At 51.7% G+C, this 21,663-nt stretch overlaps 1 protein-coding gene and 1 non-coding gene across 19 annotated transcripts in view; both read right to left on the bottom strand.

Moving 5' to 3' along the window:
- The window catches only part of DENND1A (DENN domain containing 1A), a 542,971-nt gene that overhangs the window by 16,070 nt on the left and 505,238 nt on the right, over positions 1 to 21,663 (bottom strand). For 8 of the 18 annotated variants that reach the window (XR_010148858.1, XM_054659070.2, XM_528425.9 and 5 more), the window contains one exon: positions 7,987 to 8,075. Coding sequence is in view for 17 of the 18 variants with exons in the window: in XM_054659070.2 (XP_054515045.1) it covers positions 7,987 to 8,075 (89 nt within the window). In the remaining variant the exon portion in view is untranslated. Of the gene's footprint in view, positions 1 to 6,169; positions 6,494 to 7,986; positions 8,076 to 14,874; positions 14,929 to 21,663 lie in introns of those variants that run through there. The other 10 variants (XM_009457264.5, XM_054659071.2, XM_063788339.1 and 7 more) reach the window with 3 other exon arrangements.
- Positions 7,112 to 7,189, bottom strand: MIR601 (microRNA mir-601). The gene has a single exon (NR_035937.1). It is a non-coding gene; the product is annotated as a microRNA mir-601 (primary transcript).

The raw sequence follows: 21,663 nt of genomic DNA, 5'->3' as shown, positions 1-21,663 counted from the left end.
CTTTAGGCTTGGTTTTGTCTCCAGGGCCCAGAATCTACTGTGTGTGTGTGTGTGTGTGTGTGTGTGTGTGTGTGAGAGTGAGACAGAGAGAGAGAGTGAGAGTGAGAGGCCTCTAGCCCTGCTAATTGGGTCTGTGACCTTCTGCTCATGTGTTTGGATGGCTGGCTGCTAAGGGAGTGGGCCCTGGCAGCCTGCCAGGGGGTAGAGCCCAGACAGCTGCCCCTACCCCCTGGGGCCGAGGGCCCAGCTGGCATCTTGGAGACTTGCTCCTGGGGCTGAGCACAGTTCCTGGCTCTTAGAGGGCTGGGGATGCACTGGAAGCTTCATACGCACGTCCTAATCACACCTGGCACACAGTAGGTGCTCTTTATCTGTTTGTGGTTGTTACCGGACGCCCCTACCCCGCCTCCCAGGTGCTTGACTGCAAGCCGCACTCTGCCTTCAGATTCCTTTGTTCATTCACCCAGGAAACATCTCAGAGCAGAGGTCTGGGCTCGGATGTGGTCCAGGAGTTGGAGAGTCAAAGCTGAGGAAGAGCTCACAGACTACTGGTGTGCCTGGTGTGTGTGTGTGTGCGCGCGTGCATGAGACAAAGAGAAAACTACAACATGGCCGGTCACCGCCAGATCAGGAGACGCACAGGGGATTGTGGGCGTGGGAGGGAGGAGAGTGGGTGGTTCGTGGGGGAGGTGTTGGGGTGTCGGAGGGCTGAGATAAGGCCAGGAGGGAGGCCACGCGCTCTGCTCACTCAGGATGCCAGTGCCTCCTGTGGGCCTTTTCCCCAGCCACACTCCTGGAGATGTTAATAGGCATCATGTTAAGAAAGGAGGACCAGGAGACATGCCCATAGCCTCCAGGCTGGTGCCTGGTGGGCCAGGAGGCTGACTCAGGCCTGTTGGATGCCAGAGCTCTGCCCATGCACCAGGCCGCCATCCAAATGATGGGCCCACGCCCCCAGGGCAGCTGTGGGGCTGTGCAGGAGGGAAAGTGCTCTACCCCTGTGTGATCCAGAGCTGGGAGCAACTGATCTGCTGAGGCTATGCTGAGCCTAGGCCCGAGGAGGGCAAGGCCGTTGAACGTGCACAAGCGGCACGCCAGCTTTTGCCAGAGCATGTGTGTGAGTGCCCAGAGTCCATTGCAAAGTGTTCTGAGACCTGGGCTTCGGGCGGGGTTTTCTCACTAAATGCTTCTGGCAGCTTCTTCTGATCTTATTTTAATCTTCTGGGGCTTTGGTGCTGGGGTCACGCAGTGCAATTCAGAGGATCAGACACTCCAATTCCTAGGCAGCAAGGGTCGGGCATTTGGGGTAGAGACTGTCTACCTAGCTAGCATGGCCTGCAGAAGTTTTCCTTGTCCAGAAGGATTCGGACACGTGTTTGAATGCCAGTCACATGTTTCTCTGGGTCCCTCAGAATCAGATGTCCGGGAGTCCAGTTCTGGTGAGGGTATAAGGTGGTACAATTCTTCAGAAAGTTATATAGCAATATGGAGCAGAAATCTTCTTACAACTGGTTAAGGGTAAAGGCTTTTGGTATTAACAAGGCATGTTTGAGGCTCAGGTCTGCTACTAACTAGCTGTGTGACCAAGGGCAGTGACAATCTCTTGAAGTCTCAGCTATTTCTATAAAATAGATCTCATAAGACCTCCCCCTACATATTTCTTGTGAGGATTCAATGAAATGGTGTATGTAAAGTGCTTAGCACATTCCCAGTTAATGGGAGTTGTCAATAATTCCGTTTCTTTTTTCTTTTTTTTTAGAGTCTCACTCTGTTGCCCAGGCTGGAGGGCAGTGGCATGATCTCTGCTCCCTGCAACCTCTGCCTCCTGGGTTCAAATGATTCTCCTGCCTCAGGCTTCCGAGTAGCTGAGATTATAAGTGTGTGCAACCAAGACCGGCTGATTTTTGTATGTTTAGTAGAGACGGAGTTTTGCCATGTTGGCCAGGCTGGTGTCGAACTCCTGACCTCAAGTGATCCACCCACCTTGGCCTCCCAAAGTACTGGGATACAAGCATGAGCCACCGTGCCCAGCCTAGAATAAGGATATTTACCCTGGCATTTTTTATATTAATGAAAACCTGGAAAGGATCTAAAGATCCAGTATGAGGGCAATAGTTAGGCAGACCATGAGCATACGCACAATGAGATCCTCTGCAGTCACAGACAATAGGGGTTACAGAGACACACGGAACAAGTCCACATGCTGGCATATTGCAAGGAAGTTGCAGCTCTATAAAAGACATGCAGGATAAAGACTGGGCATGGATCTCCAGGAATGCTAATATGTAGTGGAATGAAAGTAATGGGATTCAGAATGAATTTGTCTCTTTTCCCTAACATTCCAGATTGTCTATCAGGCTACCAGGTAATTTTTACAAACCAAAAATTACCTGAAAAGAGCAGATTTTGCATGGATCTGGCCAGAGAAGTGAGCTGGGCAGCAGCCCTGGACCCTGGTGGCTGAGTTTGGACCCTTCTTACTTAGTACAGTGGAACTTCAAATAACCAGGATGCAGCCAGTCAAGACCCTCGTGTGACTGGAGAGTGTTCAGTGTCTCACCCATTAGGAGACAAGGTGTGCAGTCGAAAGCACTTGGCTCTGCATGCAGGTGGTCAGGAGGGGCACCTCAGATCCACAACCAGCTGCAAGCCCCTTAATCCTTAAGACTCAGAAGACAGCCCTACATCCGGGCTGTGAAGATTAAACAGGTGGCAGATGCCTATAATTATCTCCCTCCATACTCTCAGCAACTCTGTGAGGGCCAGTGCCCCAGCACCTACTGCCACCTCCCAGCAGGGAACAAATGACTAGCTGCCTGGCAGAGAGATGCACCCCGGGATCAGTGTGTGACTCCCTGCCTTGGCCTTAGTCTGCACACAGTGTGCCATCATGAGGGGCCCGGCGGCTCAGACCACAGTGCTGCCTTTCAGAGCCTGCCATTGGCTTTGTTTTTTCTTTTTCTTTTTTATTTGAGATGGCGTCTCGCTCTGTCACCCAGGCTAGAGTGCAGTGGTGCGATCTTGGCTCACTGCCAGCTCCGCCTCCCGGGTTCATGCCATTCTCCTGCCTCAGCCTCCTGAGTAGCTGGGACTACAGGGATCCACCACCATGCCTGGCTAATTTTTTGTATTTTTTTTAGTAGAGACGGGGTTTCACTGTGTTAGCCAGGATGGTCTTGATCTCCTGACCTCGTGATCCGCCCGCCTCGGCCTCCCAAAGTGCTGGGATAACAGGCGTGAGCCACCGCGCCCGGCCACCATTGGCTCTTTCTAAGCACCCAGTTGGGTGGGCAATTTCCCTATACCTGGCAGACCAAAAGGAAGATAACTTGGGGCCTCGCAGCTGTGCGCACCCCATGGAAACCACCACACAGCATTTTTTTTTTTTTGGAGACAGAGTCTCGTTCTGTTACTCAGGCTGGAGTGCAATGGTGTGATCTCGGCTCACTGCAAGCTCCACCTACTAGGTTCAAGCGATTCTCCTGCCTCAGCCTCCCTAGTAACTGGGATTACAAGCATGTATCACCACACCCAGCTAATTTTTTGTGTTTTTAGTAGAGACGGGGTTTCACTGTTAGCCAGGCTGGTCTTGAACTCCTGACCTCAAGTGATCCGCCCGCCTCAGACTCCCAAGGTGCTGGGATTACAGGTGTGAGCCACCGTGCCCGGCCGCGGCCTGCTTTTAATAGGAGGGGAGCTGTGAACCTCACTGTGCTCACTGCCGTAGCCATCGTCCCCACCAGTCAGAGAAGCACGTGAGGATAATTAGGTCTTAACAAAAAGCCTGGATAGTAGAGAAGAATGGACCAGGCTTCTGTCATCAGACAGCCGATCCTACCATTTTCTGGCCCTGAGAAACCTCGGGCAAGTTATGAAAGTCTCTCTGAGCCTCAGTTTTTCTGTCTGTTCAATGGGAAAGCTACCACCTACCTTTGACAATCTTTTTTATTTTATTTTTTGAGATAGGGTCTCGCTCTGAGGCCCAGGGTGGTGTGCAGTGTCATGATCTCAGCTCACTGCAACCTTCAACTCCCCAGGGCTCATGCAATTCTCATGCCTCAGCCTCCCGACTAGCTGGGACTACAGGTACACGCCACCATGCCCGGCTAATACCTCTGACAATCTTAAGGGATGTTGGTGAATGTCATTCCTCTTTCCTTCCCCAAGAAGAAACACTCAGGCACCAGTGCACATGGTTTCTTTGGCGGTGAGAAGACTGAACAGATCCGGTTCCCAACTCCAGCCTTCAGGGAGCCAGAGAGGGAGGGTGGCCTGCTGGGCAGGCCATCATCTCATTTTAGGATGTGGAGCTGTCTCTCTGGGCAAAGCCAGACTAAAGATGAACCCTGAAGGGCCCCGTTCCAAGGACAGATCAGAATGTCATGGAGAGAATGAAATCAAGAATTCTGAATGCTGGCCTGGCCACTTTTCAACTGGGTGACCTTGGGAAGACTGGTCAAATCCACATTCTGGGCCTGAGCTCCCACTCGGGAAGAAACGATGCTAGCCCAAGAGGGCCTAGAAATCAATGGGTGCTCCACCGCGCCCCCTGCTGACTGGTGTCTGACCCACAGCCTCTCATGCAGGATCCCTCCTACCCCGATCCCTGCCCCACGGAAGCCCCTGGGCGTCACATCAGCTGTGCTCTGAATAGTAATGGAAGTAGCCAGTACTTCTTGAAGAGATTTAGTAACTGAATATTAACCAAGTAATGTTACCTGAAAAGTAGAGGGAATGTTTCCCCCAGAAATCTTCAAAAAAGTCTTCTTCCAATTGCCAACGGCCAGTTTTAAGGGACTAGGAAACCTATCATTGATTCAGAAAGAAAATTTGACACAGGAAAATTTCATTTTGGGAAAATGCAAGTTAACCAAGAGTCAGCATGGGGACTCCCTTTTAAGGCCTCCTTTAAAAAAATCGTCCGTGCTTGCGCCTAGTAGGTTTTCAAAGATACTTGCTGAATGAATGAATGCACGAATGGACAGATGGAACGATGGTGGGATGGACATCAGCTGGGAAGGAAGAAATGAACTTCACGGGTGGACTGGCCAGAGAGTGGCTGGCTACTGTTTCTGGGCCCTGATGAGTCCCAGGATGCTCAGCTACTCCAGGAGACAGTCTTACTCTTAATGAGCCCCATCTTGCTGTCCACAAAGCTGGTTATTTTATTTTTGAGACAGAGTCTCACTCTGTTGCACAGGCTGGAGTGTGGTGGTGTGATCTCAGCTCACGGCAGCCTCCGCCTCCTGGGTTCAAGTGATTCTCATGCCTCAGCCTCCCGAGTAGCTGGAATTACAGGGGTGCGCCACCACACTCAGCTAATTTTTGTATTTTTAGTAGAGACGGGGTTTCGCCATGTTGCCCAGGCTGGTCTCGAACCCCTGACCTCAGGTGATCCGCTCGCCTTGGCCTCCCAAAGTGCTGGGATTATTTAATGTGCAATTGGAAGTGAGAGTTGGGGCAAGAAGTCAGGAGGAATCAATCTCTCCTCTCCACTTCAAAGATCCTGCATCCCCTTCTGCTGCCCCAGTCTTCTAAGTTTCCCAAGCACTTTGATATTCCCAGTGGAGATGAAGATCTGTGATTCAAGAAAACCCAGGCCAGATTAAAGGGCCAGGCACCAAGTCCGTGTGCCCAACACGGAACCACCACCTGACAAAGGCCCATTAGGATCGGGCCCCTGCTGCCAGCCTGGCTTCTCACATCTCCCAATACAATGCCGACAGATTGGTGGAGCCGGTTTCTTCCCCCTCCCCCGAACAATATTTTATGAGGAGTCTGTTTTATTAAAATATTTTCCGCTGGATGCTTCCTGTGTTTCAAGAAGTTGGTCCTGCCAGCTGGAGCTGATGACAGTTGAGAAAAACACATCCAAGTGCTGTTGTGACATGGCATTTGGAAGGGGCGGAGCACAGTGGGGGGGGGGGGGTGGGGAAGCAGCATGGGAAGAGGCGTAGAAAAACACCCGGGTTGCACTAGAAATACCACTGGTATTATGGGAGAACAACTTCCCCTTCCTTGTTAAACAAACGTGAACAGAAACCCTTGGAATGATGTGCTGAAACGTACCCCTCTGTCTCCTTGTGGGCCCGAGCCACTGTGACGTACGCTCACAGAAAACCTGTCATTTGTTTTCTATCACTGTTAGTTTGCCAACCACCAAACTGGCTCCCATGCTCCCACTGGTTTATTTCAACCCCAAATATTTTCCAACAGAAGTAGAAAACAGGGCATATTAAACAAACAACAAACCAACCAACCAACAAAACTAAAAGTGATACTGACACAGTTCAGGTGATAATCAGGAAAATGGGATTATCAGACACCGGCTCTTTGGCACACACTGCGAAGTCAGCCCCTCTGCCCAGTCTGGAAAAGCAACGGCGTAAGTCAATGTGATGAAGAGGTCCAGCCTCTCGTCGGGAACTTGGCCGCAAAATGGGTAATGCTTTTCTGTAGGATGTGGAGTGTAGCTGGTGTTGCAATGGTGTTTCTGTGTAATGCAAGAATATTCTGGGTTTACATCTCAATATCAACAGGCCTGTGACCCTGTATCCTGGTACAGTGTCTAAAAGGTTTAGTCCAGTCCCCCCTCTTTGAAGAGGGGACTTCAAAGAAATGTGACAAATTTCATCCCCTTAAGGAGGAATCTTTAGTCCGAGGCACTCAGGTGCCATGCAGCGTTCTCTCCATAAGGGGGCAATCATAATCCATCCCTCATGTTCCCACCAGGCTATTGTGCAGAGCAAAAGTTAAACTTAACCCAGCTTCAGGAGTCCTCTCTTCCAAATGTCTAATAACTGAGCATCCTTGTGTGTGAGCGCACACGTGCGCACGCACACACACACACACACGCACACATATAATTCTGGAACTTTCTGGGCAAAGTCTGAGGGCTGTCTGGGTGGGCTGGTTCCTTAAAGACCGTACCCTCACTATCAACCAGAAAATCCTGGAGAGCTGAAGTGAACTGCAACTTGGGTTAGGCCCCAGCTTGACAGCTCGAAATCATTTTTTTCCTTCTTGCTCCAACTCTGACTGGGACCTGCCATGTCCCTTACCTTCTTTCTCATTTTCTGAGAGCCAGACAGACATGGGGGCCTCCCCCTTTCCACCCAAAGGACTTCAGGATCCCTGGGGTAGTTTTTCTGACTCCTCCAACAATCCTAGACCAAGATGAACTCATGCACTTTTTCAAGGCATCACAGGAAGTCAGATTGTAGCCGCTGAGTTGTCTGGATAGAGACTGAGGGCTGTGCTCCTTTTGCGGACAAAGGGAAGCAGTGCTACCTTCTGCAGATGGCTCTGGTCTGGACTCGGGGCTATCTGCAGCCTTCTGCCTCACCCCACCACAGGCAGGTCCACTTCAGTCCACTGCTTGTCTTTCTGCCCCCCTCATTCACTTCATCTACCCCACGCCTCCTGAGCAGGTGACTCTAGGCCAGCCCTACGGGAGGTGCTGGGCATAACACCCAGGGAGCTCCGCATCTCAGGGAGATGGGTAAGAAAAACCACAGTAACATAAATGCTCCGGCACAGGTGGGCAAAGGGTCCTGGTGGGGCTGGGGCAGTGGATGAGGGCAGTCCTGTATATAGTTCTCGGCCATGGAGGCCTAGGAAGGTGGGTGGATCCAGTTCAACACTTGGCCTCCTTCACCAGGTTCTAACCCTCACCTACTGACTCGGCATCTTCGGCACAAGGGGCCTAGGACCTTCTTCTGAACCCAGCAAAGTACGCTTTGGACCCCACCCCTCGAAATCCAGCCCAAGTGCCCGGCTCCCTGGCCTCTGGGGCCTCCCACTGGTGTGACAACCAGACCGAGTAAAAGATCAAGTCCTGTTCCCTGAATGACCCCTTTGTGAAACACCCGCTGGGAGCCCCGGGGAAGCCTCACAAAGGCCGGGGCTACACGCTTGGGCTTCACAAAGTGCTGGCTCCGCAGACACAGGGTTCTTGCAGACAGAGGGGAGAGGCACAATACTCACTGCTCAGGGCTCGGCACAGACGTCCTCCGGCCTTCCACTGCGATGTTGCTCTTTGGTCTCTTAACAACATGTGGACGAGGTGGGCGCACCTAGAGGAGGTACAGGGGGAGAGCCCCAAGAAGGAGTGAGTTGGAAAAGCCATACAGGTACATTCTGAACATCTGGATAAACGGCCCCCCCAAAAAACGTTTAGGGATTTTCAAAGCTACAGGCTACAAAAGCCCAGCCTATCACAGAAACATCACCATCTAATAGGCAGCAGACAGACACATTAACTGGAATTCTGTGGCCTATTCAAATCAGAAGGGTGCTCCTGGAAAGCTCGGTTTCTTCATCTGCAAGATGAGGATAGTTCCATTGGCCTCCTTGCAGGGCTGCGGTGAGGGTCCAATGAGATGATGTCTACATAGGACCCGGAACAAAGAGGCCCTTATCAATGACAATTCCCTCTCATCTTCCTCTGATGCCCAGAAGCTGGTTTTGTAGAAAGAAAAGGTTGCGCTCACACTTGTTTTTAGGGTGAACATGCTTAGTTTGCTCTTTTTACAACAGAATCACAGGGTGCTTCTTTTCCTCTCTAAATAACAGAGGCATGAGAGAGTGCCACTACAAATCGTCTTTCTGCTTCCCAGAGCATCCCTGTGCTAGTCCTCCCAGCAGGGTTCAGCCTGGATGCTGCCCATCTTGTGTAGCTACATGCACTGAGCAGACCTAGTGGGAGGGTCTGCAGTGGGCACATCAGGAAGGACCCAACTTCCTAACCCCACAGCTGCTGCAGCAGCGGGATGGGTTTTTCTGACCCGCTGTCTCTGAAAGCGAAGATGAGGGCCCACAGAGAAAGACACCCTCATCCCCTGCCAGAGTTCGTGATGGATGTTAGGCTGAGAATTTCTAGGTGCCCTTAGAAGGATACTCATTTGGTCCAGTCGACATTACATGGCTTTAAATTTGGCATGGCCATCTCTGTACACTCCCAGTGCCCGAGAGGGACGGGTTGAGAGCTAAGCTGAGAAAGTCTATCTCTGAATTTCATTGCTGATAAAAACAACCGAGCCTGCCGGGGCAGGGGGCTTGCTTTCTCCACGGATGGGATGCCACAACTGCTGAGTTTCCAGGACAAGACAGGGAAGGAAAGCAGGCACACACTCCATTTCCTGCCCACCCTTTTTCCTGAACATCGCACCCCCCACCCCCCAGAAGCTTGTGGGTGACACGGCACGGTGGCTTAGGAACACAGATGACAGAAGCTGGCTGCATCTGTCTTTACGGAGTCTTGTCAAGCCCTCAAGTCTGCGCACGTCTGATCTAACCAAAGTTTTTCCTGTGGAGTGGCCAGTCTGATCTCAGACAGGTTTGGCATATCAGGGATGTGGTAAACACCAAAGGCATTCCACCAAACTGGCTGTCTTCATCTGTGGGGTGATTGTGAAGCCCAGATACAGGGAAAGCCCCCCCAAGGGGTCTGGTACACAATGGGGGCTCAATAAATGCTCATCCTGCTCCTCTGTGACCTGCATGTCCCTTCTTGTCAACAACAAAAGGAAGACGACGAGTGGGTGTCTCTGAATTAGAAGATGAGTTTTAGGATTCTCTTACCCCTGCCTCGCATTCTGTGGACTGCCTGGTATGTCATGGTCGCTCAGCAAGATTTTTAGAAACAAATGAATGTTGCTGCTCAGAATCTGAGAAGTGCATAATGACGTTGCGAGTATCATCGTGATTAGAACTGTGCCTGCCACACAGCTCACATTCAGTCAACATGTGCTGAAGAAACAAGTGGATATCCCTGCACCCCTTCTAACTCTGCACTGGCTTCCCCAGCTCTGGCAGCTGGTCAACAGAGTCACCTGGCTGGAATGATCCCCACCCCCAACTTCTCCCCACAAAAGCAGGAGTGTGGGTAGGGTGAAGGAGCAGTTCTGCCCCTGCCCCGTGGGGCCCCGGGGCAGAGCTTTCAGGAAAGGTCAGACTTTAAGGCCTGTCAGCTCATCCTTGCACAGGGCTGCTCCTTGCTACAATAAAGGCGGGTTAAGAATGTGAACTTGTGGCTGAAATGGGGGGATTAAGTTTGTGGCAACTTCAACTGAACTTGCAACGTGGTGAAACATGGGGAAAAAGAACAACAGAGCTAATTAGACGAGCTGAGCTGTCAGAGTGCCGCTGAATGGCTCAGCGCCAACAAACAAAAGGAATGGGTTGGCAATCAGCGGGATCGGTGGAGGAGACTGCTTCATTAGGGATGATAAAACAGACAGAGCAGGGGGGGAGGGGCGGGGGGGTGGGGAGCACGGAGCTGGAGCCTCGGAGGCTGGGGAGGGAGAGAAAGACACGCCAGACCCAGAGGCGGTTGGTCACCAGCACGGCTGCCGACCCACCCAGAGTCACACACACCTGACTAGTGTGGACAAAGCCAGACACAAAATTACACTCACAGACATGACCATCCCGAGATACATCGAGGCCTCCAGACTTCCATGTACACACTGTCTCACAAATACACACTCACGGAGGCACGCGCAAGAGGTGAAGGCACACGTACGACTCACACACTCACACACACACCCCCTCACACACACACGGTGGCAGACCACAACCAGGCACAGACACACACAGACAAAACGGTTTAATGAAGCCCGAATCACAGACGATGCAGACAAGTCTTGTCATATTTCAGCGATCACACCCATCTTTCGGGGGTGCTTAGGAAGGGTGGGTACTGGGGATGAAGGAAGAAACCCACAGGCACACACAACAGTGACTGGCCCCACCGGTGTGAGGATCCCAGCCGCGTCAGGGGAGAAAATGCTAAACAGAGATTTCCAGCTCTGTTCAAGGGGGACTGGAGGGGAAACTTGGGAAGCCAGCCAATTCCCCACTGGATTTAAAACCTGAGAAATCTAAGTCGGCAGGGTTAAATGTGTATTGAATACAAAAGCACTGAGTACATTTGATTTTAATGGTGAGCAAGAAATAATAAATACAGAGCTTATAAAGTGCTTCACACGCAGGCCGACGGCAGCCTGCCTTTCCCTGGCAGGCCCCAACCCATGCCCCTTCGTCCAGGAGACACTGGCATGGTTTTCTTCTGCTCTTTCTTTTTTCTTCTTTTTAAAAAGAAAACCCAAATCCTCGGGTAACATCTGAACTCCAGCCACAGGTGCCAGGCTACAAAGCTCCTTCCAGAAAGGCTGAATGGCTAGACCCTCCCCCGCCCCTGCTACCCTGGGCCAACGGCTGCACTTCTGTCTGGAAAGTTTGTGGCTACGTGACCCAGCAAAGCCACACTGGAGGCTGATGGCTCCTGACATGGGAGCTTGGTAGGCTGTTCTCTTCGAGGCCCTTGTGGGTTCCATATGCCGAGTCTCCCCGGTTCCCACCTAGTCTGTAGCAGTGTCCACTGGAAATGCTTGCATAAATGCATTTAGAATAAATGGTCCTTAGGGGCCCAGAAAGCACAAATCTTCTATGACTCCCAAATTGGCCTCTTAGTGGTGATGCTTGGCAGTGTAAGTTCGGGGGACATGCCAGGGACTGTGCTAGGTGCTATACATACACAACCTCATTACCCTTACCAGGTGGTATTGTTAAACCCATTTTACAGATGATGAAACTAAGGCTCAGAGAAGGTGAGGATCCTGCCTAAGGTCGCACAGCCAGGAAGTGGCCAAGCTGTAATTCAAAACAGGGCAGGCCTCTCTGACTTCCAAGCCTAGGAGAGCTGGTTCTCCTAGGCATCCTGCCTCTTCAGCATGCCATCAACCCAGGAGGTCCAGCCAAAGCTAGCGCCAGGCTAGTCACCTCCTGCATTAGCTCAGCGCCTGAGGCAGCTGCTACTCCGTGTCTCTCTCAGCGTCTGTCTCCCAAGTCCTCAGTTGCCAATGGATGTGGCAGCCCACCCCGCAATCTGCACAGATCCCCACACCAGTGAGACAACACAGAGTCCACTGTAGCTGTCTCCAATACTTGAATTTTTCCAAGGGGAATGATCCTTCCCTGAATCATGGCTTCCAAGATTCCCTGCCCGCCTTGGATCCCAAGCCTCGAAGGGGAATTCTGAGAGCTACCTGCTGCTGACTTTGGCTTAAGGGGAGGCTGTTTGGTAGAAAACAAAGAGAGACAGTGGAGAGAGGCAAGCTGGGCTCAAAGGCAGGACTTATCATCAGGCCTGTCATCATCCCTGTGGTGTTGGCTACAAATTAGGGAGATGGCATCTGCCTGCTCTGGGCTGGACAAATGAGACAATAATTACAGAAGTGCCTAGCACAGTCCTAGGCACCATAAAAGGTGCTCAATGAATATTAATTCTCTTCTCCTCTGTGTCTCTGCCAGACCTAACATGGCACTGGAGATTCCACAGACAGTTCAGCCGCTACTGATTCATTTTTTTCTTGACTGAATTTTTTTTCTTCCCGCAGCATTTTATATAGGTTGAGCATCCCTAATCTGAAAATCCGAGATCTGAAACACCCCAAAATCCAAGACTTTTTGAGCCCCAACATGATGCTAAAGGAAATGCTCACTGGAGTATTCTGGATTTTGGATTAGGGGCACACAACCAGGAAGTATCATGCAAATATTCTAAAATCCGAAACAAACTGAAAGCTGAAACTATTCTGCTCCCAAGCAGAAGACGGAGGGTCCAGAGAGCTTGGAATACTGGCAAGACCACAGGTTCTAGAGTCCAGATGACCTTATTTGCAGTTGAGGAACCTGGGTTAAGTTACCAAGCATCAGTTTTCTCATTGCTAAACTGAGTGGTGACAATGCCTACTTCACTGAGCGACTGTGAGGCGCAGCTGGGATGAGGTACCTAAGAATGATTTGCTGACTATAAAATCCTACGCAAGTGATGGTTATTAATAAACTGGGCCATTCCTTAGAAGCTGTAATATGCAAAAACCTGTTAAGAATAAGAACCATTGGCCGGGTGCGGTGGCTCACGTCTGTAATCCCAGCACTTTGGGAGGCTGAGGCGGGCGGATCACAAGGTCAGGAGATCGAGACCATTCTGGCTAACACAGTGAAACCCCGTCTCTATTAAAAATACAAAAAAATTAGCCGTGCATGGTGGCGGGCACCTGTTGTCCCAGCTACTCAGGAGGCTGAGGCAGGAAAATGGCGTGAATCCAGCAGGAGGCGGAGCCTGCAGTGAGCTGAGATTGCACCACTGCACTCCAGCCTGAGTGACAGAGTAAGACTCCATCTCAAAACAAACAAACAAACAAACAAAAACTCTTACTGTGTGTGTTCTGCAAATGACAAATGTCATCCACTTTCCTTCTCACAAAACCCCTCTAGGAATGAGGGCACAGCCCCGGAGGTGAAATCAGACTCAGAGAGCTTCAGTGCTCGCCAGAGTGACATGACTTCAGCATTCAAGCCTAGCTCTGTCGGCCTCCCAAATCTGTACTGAAACTCTCACTAGTCACACAAGGTTCAGCCTAGAAAGGGGCCTCCTGTCCCCCAAAGCAGTTTCTTTTTGCTGCTTGTGTCTTCTTTCCAGTGACAGTGAGCAGACATATTCTAGCTCCTTGCCAGCTGTGCCGATGGGGGGTTTGGGCCAACCACAGTTTGATGGAGATACGGGATGGATCCACTGTCACGTGTGGCTGGGAGTGTGGACTCGCGGCGGTCACAAGGGAAGGCATCTAAGTCCGCCCAGCCTCCCATCTAGCCCTCTAATTCCCACCCACAGCGGGGAAGGGAAGGGAAGGAAAACTGTGCCACAGAATGGCCAACACCCACCCAGAGAGCAGCTACCCAGTGGATGCTGGGTGCATCTCCCCAGGTGAACAGACACAGTTCACCTGGTCACCTGCAGGCCCCGGCCTCTTTGCCTTCACAAGATGGATTTGGACACGTGTGTTGCAGAGGGCGGGAGGACTAGGACACTGGGTTGTGGGGTACTCTTTGGTTGGCCACAGAGTGGTGGCCACACTGAATGGTAGATGGAGAAACTTTTCCCTTGGTAAACAGCCCCCACCGAAAGGTCCTGGATGGTTTCCCACTTTCAAAGCACCTGCTAAAGTTCGCATGCCTCAGCATGGCCGGAGTCTGACCTACCAAGGAAAACGACTCCACTGATGCTTAACACGGGTCCCAGACCCAATATTTTTCCATGGACGGATCTCTCTCGCCCTCCCACCCCATTCCCAGGTGGTGGTGGGTTTATCACATTTTGCCCTGCTTCTCCATCCTTACTTGGCTTTTTTTTTTCTTTTAAGAGACAGGGTCTTGCTCTGTCATCCAGGCTGGAGTGCAGTGGTGCAATCATAGCTCACTGTAGCCTCAACCTCCTGGGCTCAAGTGATCCTCCCATCTTAGCCTCCTGAGTAGCTAGGACTACAGGCATGCACCACCACGCCCCTTACTTGGCACTTAATATGGGAAAGTGGATCTCCAAGGAAGGCCTGGCAGGGCAGCGGTACCTGTATCCATATGAGCTGGCTCCATACTCCCTGGACATAGCCTCCACCCCTGGGGAGGTACAAATGCATTTCCAGACCAAGATCTGGTGGGAATGAGACCCTTGCCCCCGGACTTCCGCTTCCTTTGTGAGGAACAGGCGTATGGAGGAAGGCTTTCAACCCGTTGCTCACCCTGGGAGACTTGCTCAAATGATGCACACACAGCACACACACCACACAGGGGCCCCCTTGCTACCTATGGCTCTGATCTGCAAGTCACCAAACTTATTCACAAAAAAGCAAGAGAAGCCCAGAAAATGCAAGCTCAAGTTCATGCCACACAGAGAGGGAAGCTGAAAAACCCAATTCCCAGTTTTCTTTTGCCAGGCAGGAGGGTCCAAACTCTGGAGGTTTAGTCAGGCTGAGGGGAGAATGGCTCAGGCAGTGTTAGGTGGGGAGGGCAGAACCACCAGCTACTCACGGGCCTCGAGCGCTGTATCTTGGGAGGCGGTCGGGTGGGACGCAGTCTCTGCAGCTGCATTAAAGTGGAAACTTAAAACATCAGGACACACTGAGAAGGCTCAATGCATTTCCACACACGTCCTGGGGGAAGGCACCCAGTCACCTAAGCCAGAGCCAGAGGGCCAACCTCGACGCCCCCTGCCTCGCCCCCACTGTCCACCTTTTGAGGCCATCTCCTCTGCTCATTCTTTCCTTCTAACCTTGTCTCCAGCCTGGGTTACTGCAATCATCTCCCAACAGGGCTCCCAGCTCCGCCCTCCACCATGCTCCACACAGGCTGGGGGCCCTTCCCAGGTGCAATAGGGCGAGCCCACCCCCTCTCCAGACCTCTCATGCCCCCTCCTGTCCTTGGGCACTTGCTCAAGGCTAGAGGCTGGCACTGCATGTCCCCCAAGACCGGGACTCCACTGTGCCCCACACAGACCTTTCTCAACCTTCACCCATGCCTGCCCTGGGCAGACCCTTTAAGTAGCACTGGGCTCTCATGCCTTGTTTGCCACCCGCCCTCCGGGTGGAATGAGCTGCTCCAGCTGGACTGGCCTGGCAAACGTGTGCCTGTCCTTCAAGAGCTCGTCGGCTCGGATGCTGCCTCATGCCTCCTGCTATGTGGGACTCAGCGTGGGGTCCCTCACCCCTGCCCCCATGGGACCTTTTACAGGTCCGTCTCCAAGGGGGTTCATCCCTGTGCCTGCAGGCTCTGTGAGACCTGGGGAAAAAATCTGCTCAACAAGCGTCTGATGAACAAATAAAATTTGTCCAAAATGATTGGCTTTTGAAATCAGGATTTGAATCAAAACCAGTAGAGCACAGACTTCTCGGCTCTCCCCTCAAACCCTTTATCTTGAAAGCCCAGCAGTGTCCTTTCAACAGCCTGCCTGTCTTGATGCTCTCGCAGGCATGGGAGACAGGGAGGCTGAGTAAGGAAAGTAAAAATTCATGCGAGACCCAGGCCGCGGACCCACAGCAATCCCCGGGAGGCTTCCGGTTGTTTCCTGCCCATTCTGTCACTCAGGTCACAAAGATACATCTAACTGGACCAAATCCAGACTTGCCCCAGCCAAAAGGGGAGCCAATGTCCCATGTGTCTGGTCCACGTTAAGATGTGCTCTAAATCCCAGCACTTTGGGAGGCCGAGGCGGGCGGACCACCTGAGGTCAGGAGTTCGAGACCAGCCTGGCCAACATGGTGAAACCCCATCTATACAAAAATACAAAAATTAGCCAGGCATGATGGCACATGCCTGTAATCCCACGTACTCGGGAGGCTAGGACAGAAGAATTGCTTGAACCCGGAAGGCGGAGGTTGCAGTGAGCCAAGATCGTGCCATTGCAATCCAGCCTGGGCGACAGAGTGAGACTGTCTCAAAACAAAACCAAAAAACATGTGTTATAAGTGCAAAACACTGGACTTCAGAGACTCGGCACGAGGAAAGAATGTCAGACGCCTCAGTAATAATTTTTAGACTGATTACATGTTGAAATAATATTTTGGATATATTGGGTTCATTATATTAAAATCAATTTCACCTGTTTATGTTTCACATTCGGAATTCCACATGTGACTCCCGTATGAAGCTCCCATTATGTTTTCCTTGGACAGTGCTGATATAGGGCTCTACTGAGTGGGAGTGACACTTCAGATCTCAAATCTGCCTTAGAATTTGTTTTCTGAACCTGCCCCACTACTCCTGGAGGGCAGGGCCTGTGTCCCAGTTGTCCCTGGGTCCCTGGTGCTCTGCATGGAACCTGTCGGGGCAGCCTGAGGGGAAAGCGGGTCCAGGGACTTGGTGGAGGGTTCCCTGGCGGCACATGGAGAACACGATGGGATAGAATGACACCGTGGCTTCCCAGATCCTATGCCATTAGCTGGGCGTGAGGGCTGATCCATGCTTGGTGACCCTTCTTCAGCTGACAGCTACCCGGGAGTTGGGGGTGCTGCCTAGGGATGGGCAAGGCCATCATGTTTTTTCCCCTTCCTGGCTTACAGGAAGTGTGTGGGGTAAAGGGGAACAGCCCCCCCACCCCTCAATTCACACCATTCATCAAGAGGAAGAGGTGATCAGGGAGAGGGGAGCCCACCCCCTCCACCGGTGCACAGGCTGCTACCCTGTCTAGACACCCAGCTCTCCTACACCACTCCCCACAATACTGCTTCTCTTATGCTTGGCCTTTCTACTTCGGGGGAACCATCTTCTCCAGCCCCACTGTCTTCACTCTGGCTTGGGCTATTTCCATTCCTGCTGGGTGGCAGTGCACCAGAGCGCTCGGGAGGCAGCCTCTAGGGGTCAGACAGTTTTGGAGAGAACCCCAGTTCTCCCATTTACTCCCTGGGTTACTCCAGGCCCACGATTTGACCATTCCAAGCCTTACTGTCCTCATCTGTGAAGTACAGGTAACAGCACTGCCTACCCGAGTGTGCTGTTAGGAAGATTCAACGAGATGACGGACGTCAGGTTCTTTGCACAGTGCCGCCAACAGACATTAGCAACCATTACCATCAGCAGGTTCCCTGCCTCCAGCCTCTCCCCCTCCCAGTCCATCGCCTACATTTGTTTCCAGAGAGGACTTAAAAAAATGTCCGCCCAGTCTTGGCACTTGGCAGATGAAATCATCTCAGTGGAAGGCCGGCATCTCACAGGGTGTCTGCTGAGAAACACCATCCTGGGAGACACATTGTGTGAAGGGAAAAAAGGAGGTTCCCCAGCCAGGCAAATCTGAGAAATGCTGTCTTCTGTCTTGCTCCTTTTGGGGATTCACAACGCCTGTTAGCATAGCAAAGGCTGGTGAGTCTTGCAAGAAAAAAACCCACCCAAACCAGGCAAAAACCTATTAACTCTTTTTTAAAAAGTCCTGTTTCCCAAGTTTATTTGAACATAGACTTGCTTTTCCTATACCACCCATGAACATCCCCTGGAAAATGCTGTCTGAAGTGTTCAAAGCCCTCCAGATTCAGGGCCCCGCCATCCACCTCCGCAATCTCATCTCTTGTAAAACCCCGCCTCACATCCACAGCACACCGGCTGTCGTTATCAGCTCACTCACTTCTCTATTTACCATAGGGTCTAGTAGAGTACTTGATACCTAATAGGTGCTCAGCAAATTACTTTTGGCTTAAACTTCCTGGCACATGTAAAAACACACCAAATGTCAATTCTCCAGATTCTTCAATTAACTCATTTTCTTTTGCTTGTCATCGGGAAGTCCTGGCTGTTTTGCAACTGAATTGATAAATGGTGGGAAGAAAGCAGCCTCTTGACCACACCCGTTCTAAAAGTTAGCAGAGTGAGCCAGGGGGATATAAAGATGCCAAGAAAGAGTAACGCGGTACAGATGTCCTGGCGCGCCCAGTCAGATAAAACCCAACAACGGCAACCAAGAACAGGAAGCCGCATTGCCCCTTCTGACACTCGGGGAGTTTTCCCTGCGGGTTTTCGGCACGAGGGGATCCTGTCACCAGAGGAAACACACAGGGACGGGGGCTGCACTCACCGATCCTGGGCTTGTTGTGATGCTGGAGCATATGATGGGGACACCTCCTGTAGGGTGGCCGCCAGGAAGAGAAAGGTGAACTCCCAGGGGGTGTGCATTGAAGACCCTCCACCCTGGGGCTGGGGGGAGGGAGAAGGGGAGGGCTGCACTAATTATCAGGATGCCCTGCCAGGAGTGTGCAGGCCCTGGGGACCAGAGCTGAGGCTGGGGACAGGTGAGCAGCTGGATTGTCACCAGCGGATTAGACAGTAATCCCGTGGGAAGCAGTCTCAGATTTCGGACACTAGAACATCTGATTGTGTGCAGGGCCCTCCTGCTCCCACCGCAGGGTCTCCAGGCCTAGCTGGTTTGCTGAGTGACTTTGGCAAGCAAGTGACTTCCCTGGGCCTCTGTGTCCTCATCTGTGAGGCCAGTCACGAGGGCCCTGCTGCAGGGATGCGGGGCATCTGATGGCACTTCACGCAGGGCCAGGGGCACAATGGACACGCTGCTGGGGAGGCCTCTGCTTCCTAGACAGGGCGTGGCGGGGCCATCAGCCATGGTGGTTGCAGTTTCCCAAATAAGCTGGGGTGTCCCCAGCTGGGGACACAGATGGGGAAGAGTAGTCTGGAGACCATTAAACACTGTAGGAGGTGAGTAGTAGTGATTTGGGTGGGAAGAGGGGGTAAGGAGATGAGCTAGGAAAGGATCAACTCAGAAAAGCATGCTCTCTTCCAGAGAGTGGCCCCGGTGCTCTGGAAGCTGAAGCCAGCACTAGCTCAATGTAGGGACTACAACAGTGTGGTGTGAGGCCCGAGAGGACGGCAGAGCTGGCCAGGACTCAGTGAAAGTTATTCTGAACCTGGAGTGGTTCCTCTCCCATCTGACTCAGCTCTGGTTGTCTGCATCCCCAGCCCACAGCCCAGGGCTGGGCCCCCGAGCCTGCTCCTCTTTCACCCTGGTGCTCCTGGCCTTGCTAAGTGTCCTAGTGGCCATGGAAAAGGGAACAGATTGGAGGGAGGTAAAGCGAGCTGCTCAACACCCCCAGCTGGTAATGGGCAGAGCTGGGAGCGTTGGTTGTCATCGGGAAGGCCTCTTGACCGCTGACCGCTTGAGCGCTCTTTCCACCGCTGAAGGAAAGGAAGGTAAAACTGGAAGAGCTTTAAAGTAGAAGCAGCAGAGAATTGAAGCAGTCTGGGCATCTTTGCATTGAGGTCATGTTATATGTGATCCTCTGTCCCCTGGCCGGGTTGAAATGTGGCTACACAGACTGCTGCTTCTTAAGTCAGTTCAAAAAGACTGGGCCTTTGGCGATCTTTTGCTAAGGAGAGTTCAATTCGACAGTTCCTCCGGCACTTCCCGAGCTGGGCCAGGGCAGGAGGGGAGAGAGGGCCGGCGAAGCGGGGAGAAGGCCGGAGGTTTCTTCGATGGTCAACGCAAAGTGCCTGCTTTCCTGAAAAACACGTCTGGAGGGGAAGCAGATGGACTGTCACAGAGTGGAAGGATTCCTCCTGTGTGTCTTTATGGAACAACTAAGTATTTGGGGGCCAGGACCAGGGGGATTCAGAGAATAAGACACAGTCCTTGTCCTTGAGGACTGCAGAGTCTGGTGGGATTTGACCTACATCATGGGAAAATAACTTCTTAAAGTGAAAGAAATATTGGTGGGGTAAACCCCAAGAAATAGACTTCGGGTTAGAAACCCATGGGTTCACGAGTTGGTTCTGTCATTTTCTAGTTGACTTCAGTATTGGTTCTGCCACTTAGGCGAGTTATTTAATCTCTCTTAAGTCTCAGTGAACTCTTCTGTAAAATGGCAAAACTCCCAGGTTACAAGCATCGGTGTGAGGATGAGAGTACAGTTACAGCCGCACGAGGTTCTGGTTTGATATCCCGAAGATGAAACGGGACCACTCCATCTTCCATCTCCCCATGGTACCCACAGGTCTTTCCAGAAAAGTCCTATGGACGTGAGGACCCTGGTTTTCCAAAGCTGTGTGCTATCAGCAAGGTTCTGTTGAAGGAGACTGGATTTTAATAATAATCTCTTCTATTTATATGATGTGTTTTCCTTTCAAAGCATTTTAACTTCTGTTCTTTCTTTTGAACCTCACAGTCCCTGGTGAGGCAAGTTAGAGAAGGATTATTTCCCTGTTACAGAGACAGGAAACAGGAGGCCCAGAGAGGTTAAGGGACTAGTATGAGGTCACACAGCTAGTAGCGAAAACTAAAACAAGCAGGTATTCTTAGCCCATTGTGCTATCCTTGTCAACTAAAATTTCCAAAGTCACCTGGAATCCTTTCTGACACAGTTCTTCTAATCCTTGTCCCTTCTGAAGTTAGAATCTGTTGTTAGAGATCTGTGCCTCAGAGAAAAGTCTGATGAGAGAGTAACTGACACCTTCTCCTTCTTTCCTTATTTGAGCATCTTTTTGTGGTGCTTTCCAAAGGAGGCACGTGATTCATTTGTCCATTCATTCAACAAACAGTGCGTGGCATCCCAGGCACAGGGGCACATGTCTCAACAAGACTCTGGTAGAGGGCGCTGTCATGCAGGGGGTACACAGGAAGGTCTCTGCCATAGATTGGTGGGGGGGCGGTGGTAGGGAGTGCGGGGACAGGGGACCCACAGTGGTCCAATCAGACAAGAGTGAGGCTGAATATGAGGACAGGGCAGGCCAGGACCTGGGAGGGGCTGGGGGAGGTCAGGTAAAAAGAGGGCCTTGAGTGTCAGGCTGAGAATTGCGGATTTTCTTCTGAGCTCAGTGGGAGGGATATAATCAGAGACACAATAAGAGGAACCTTGACGTCCTTGGTATAGAAAATGCACTGGAGGAGGATGGGTGTGCTTCTGAGAACAGACACTCCCCTCCAATCACAGGAGCCTGCCCAGGCCTCCATATTGTCAACCCACCGGCCCTGGCCACACCACTGCTGGGAGATGTGAACACAAGAGAGGGTAAGACCGAAGGCATGATTGACACAAAAGTCCCTGAGAAGAGGGGACCTCTTTGGCCTTTGTTGGTCTCTGCCTGGCCCTCGGCATCTCTATCTGTCAGCTGTGTGGGCCAGGTGAGTATGCTCATTGGATATGAAACCGGCATTTATGAGGACAGCATCTGATTTGCAGTTAATTTGTTGATGCAGCAAAACACATTGTTTCCAAAAGGTCAGGAGGGGAAGGCGTGTTGGAATAGCAACTTAATTACCTGGGTGGCATGGATGAGTGGGCGCCCCGCACAGGGCTGCAGGGTGGAAAATGCTCGACTGCCAGGTGGTGA

This window comes from Pan troglodytes, chromosome 11, assembly GCF_028858775.2.
Source record: "Pan troglodytes isolate AG18354 chromosome 11, NHGRI_mPanTro3-v2.0_pri, whole genome shotgun sequence".
NCBI classification, from domain to species: Eukaryota; Metazoa; Chordata; class Mammalia; order Primates; family Hominidae; genus Pan; species Pan troglodytes.
The sequence above is the reverse complement of the archived record's forward strand: the minus strand, read 5'-3'. Positions and strand labels throughout refer to the sequence as shown.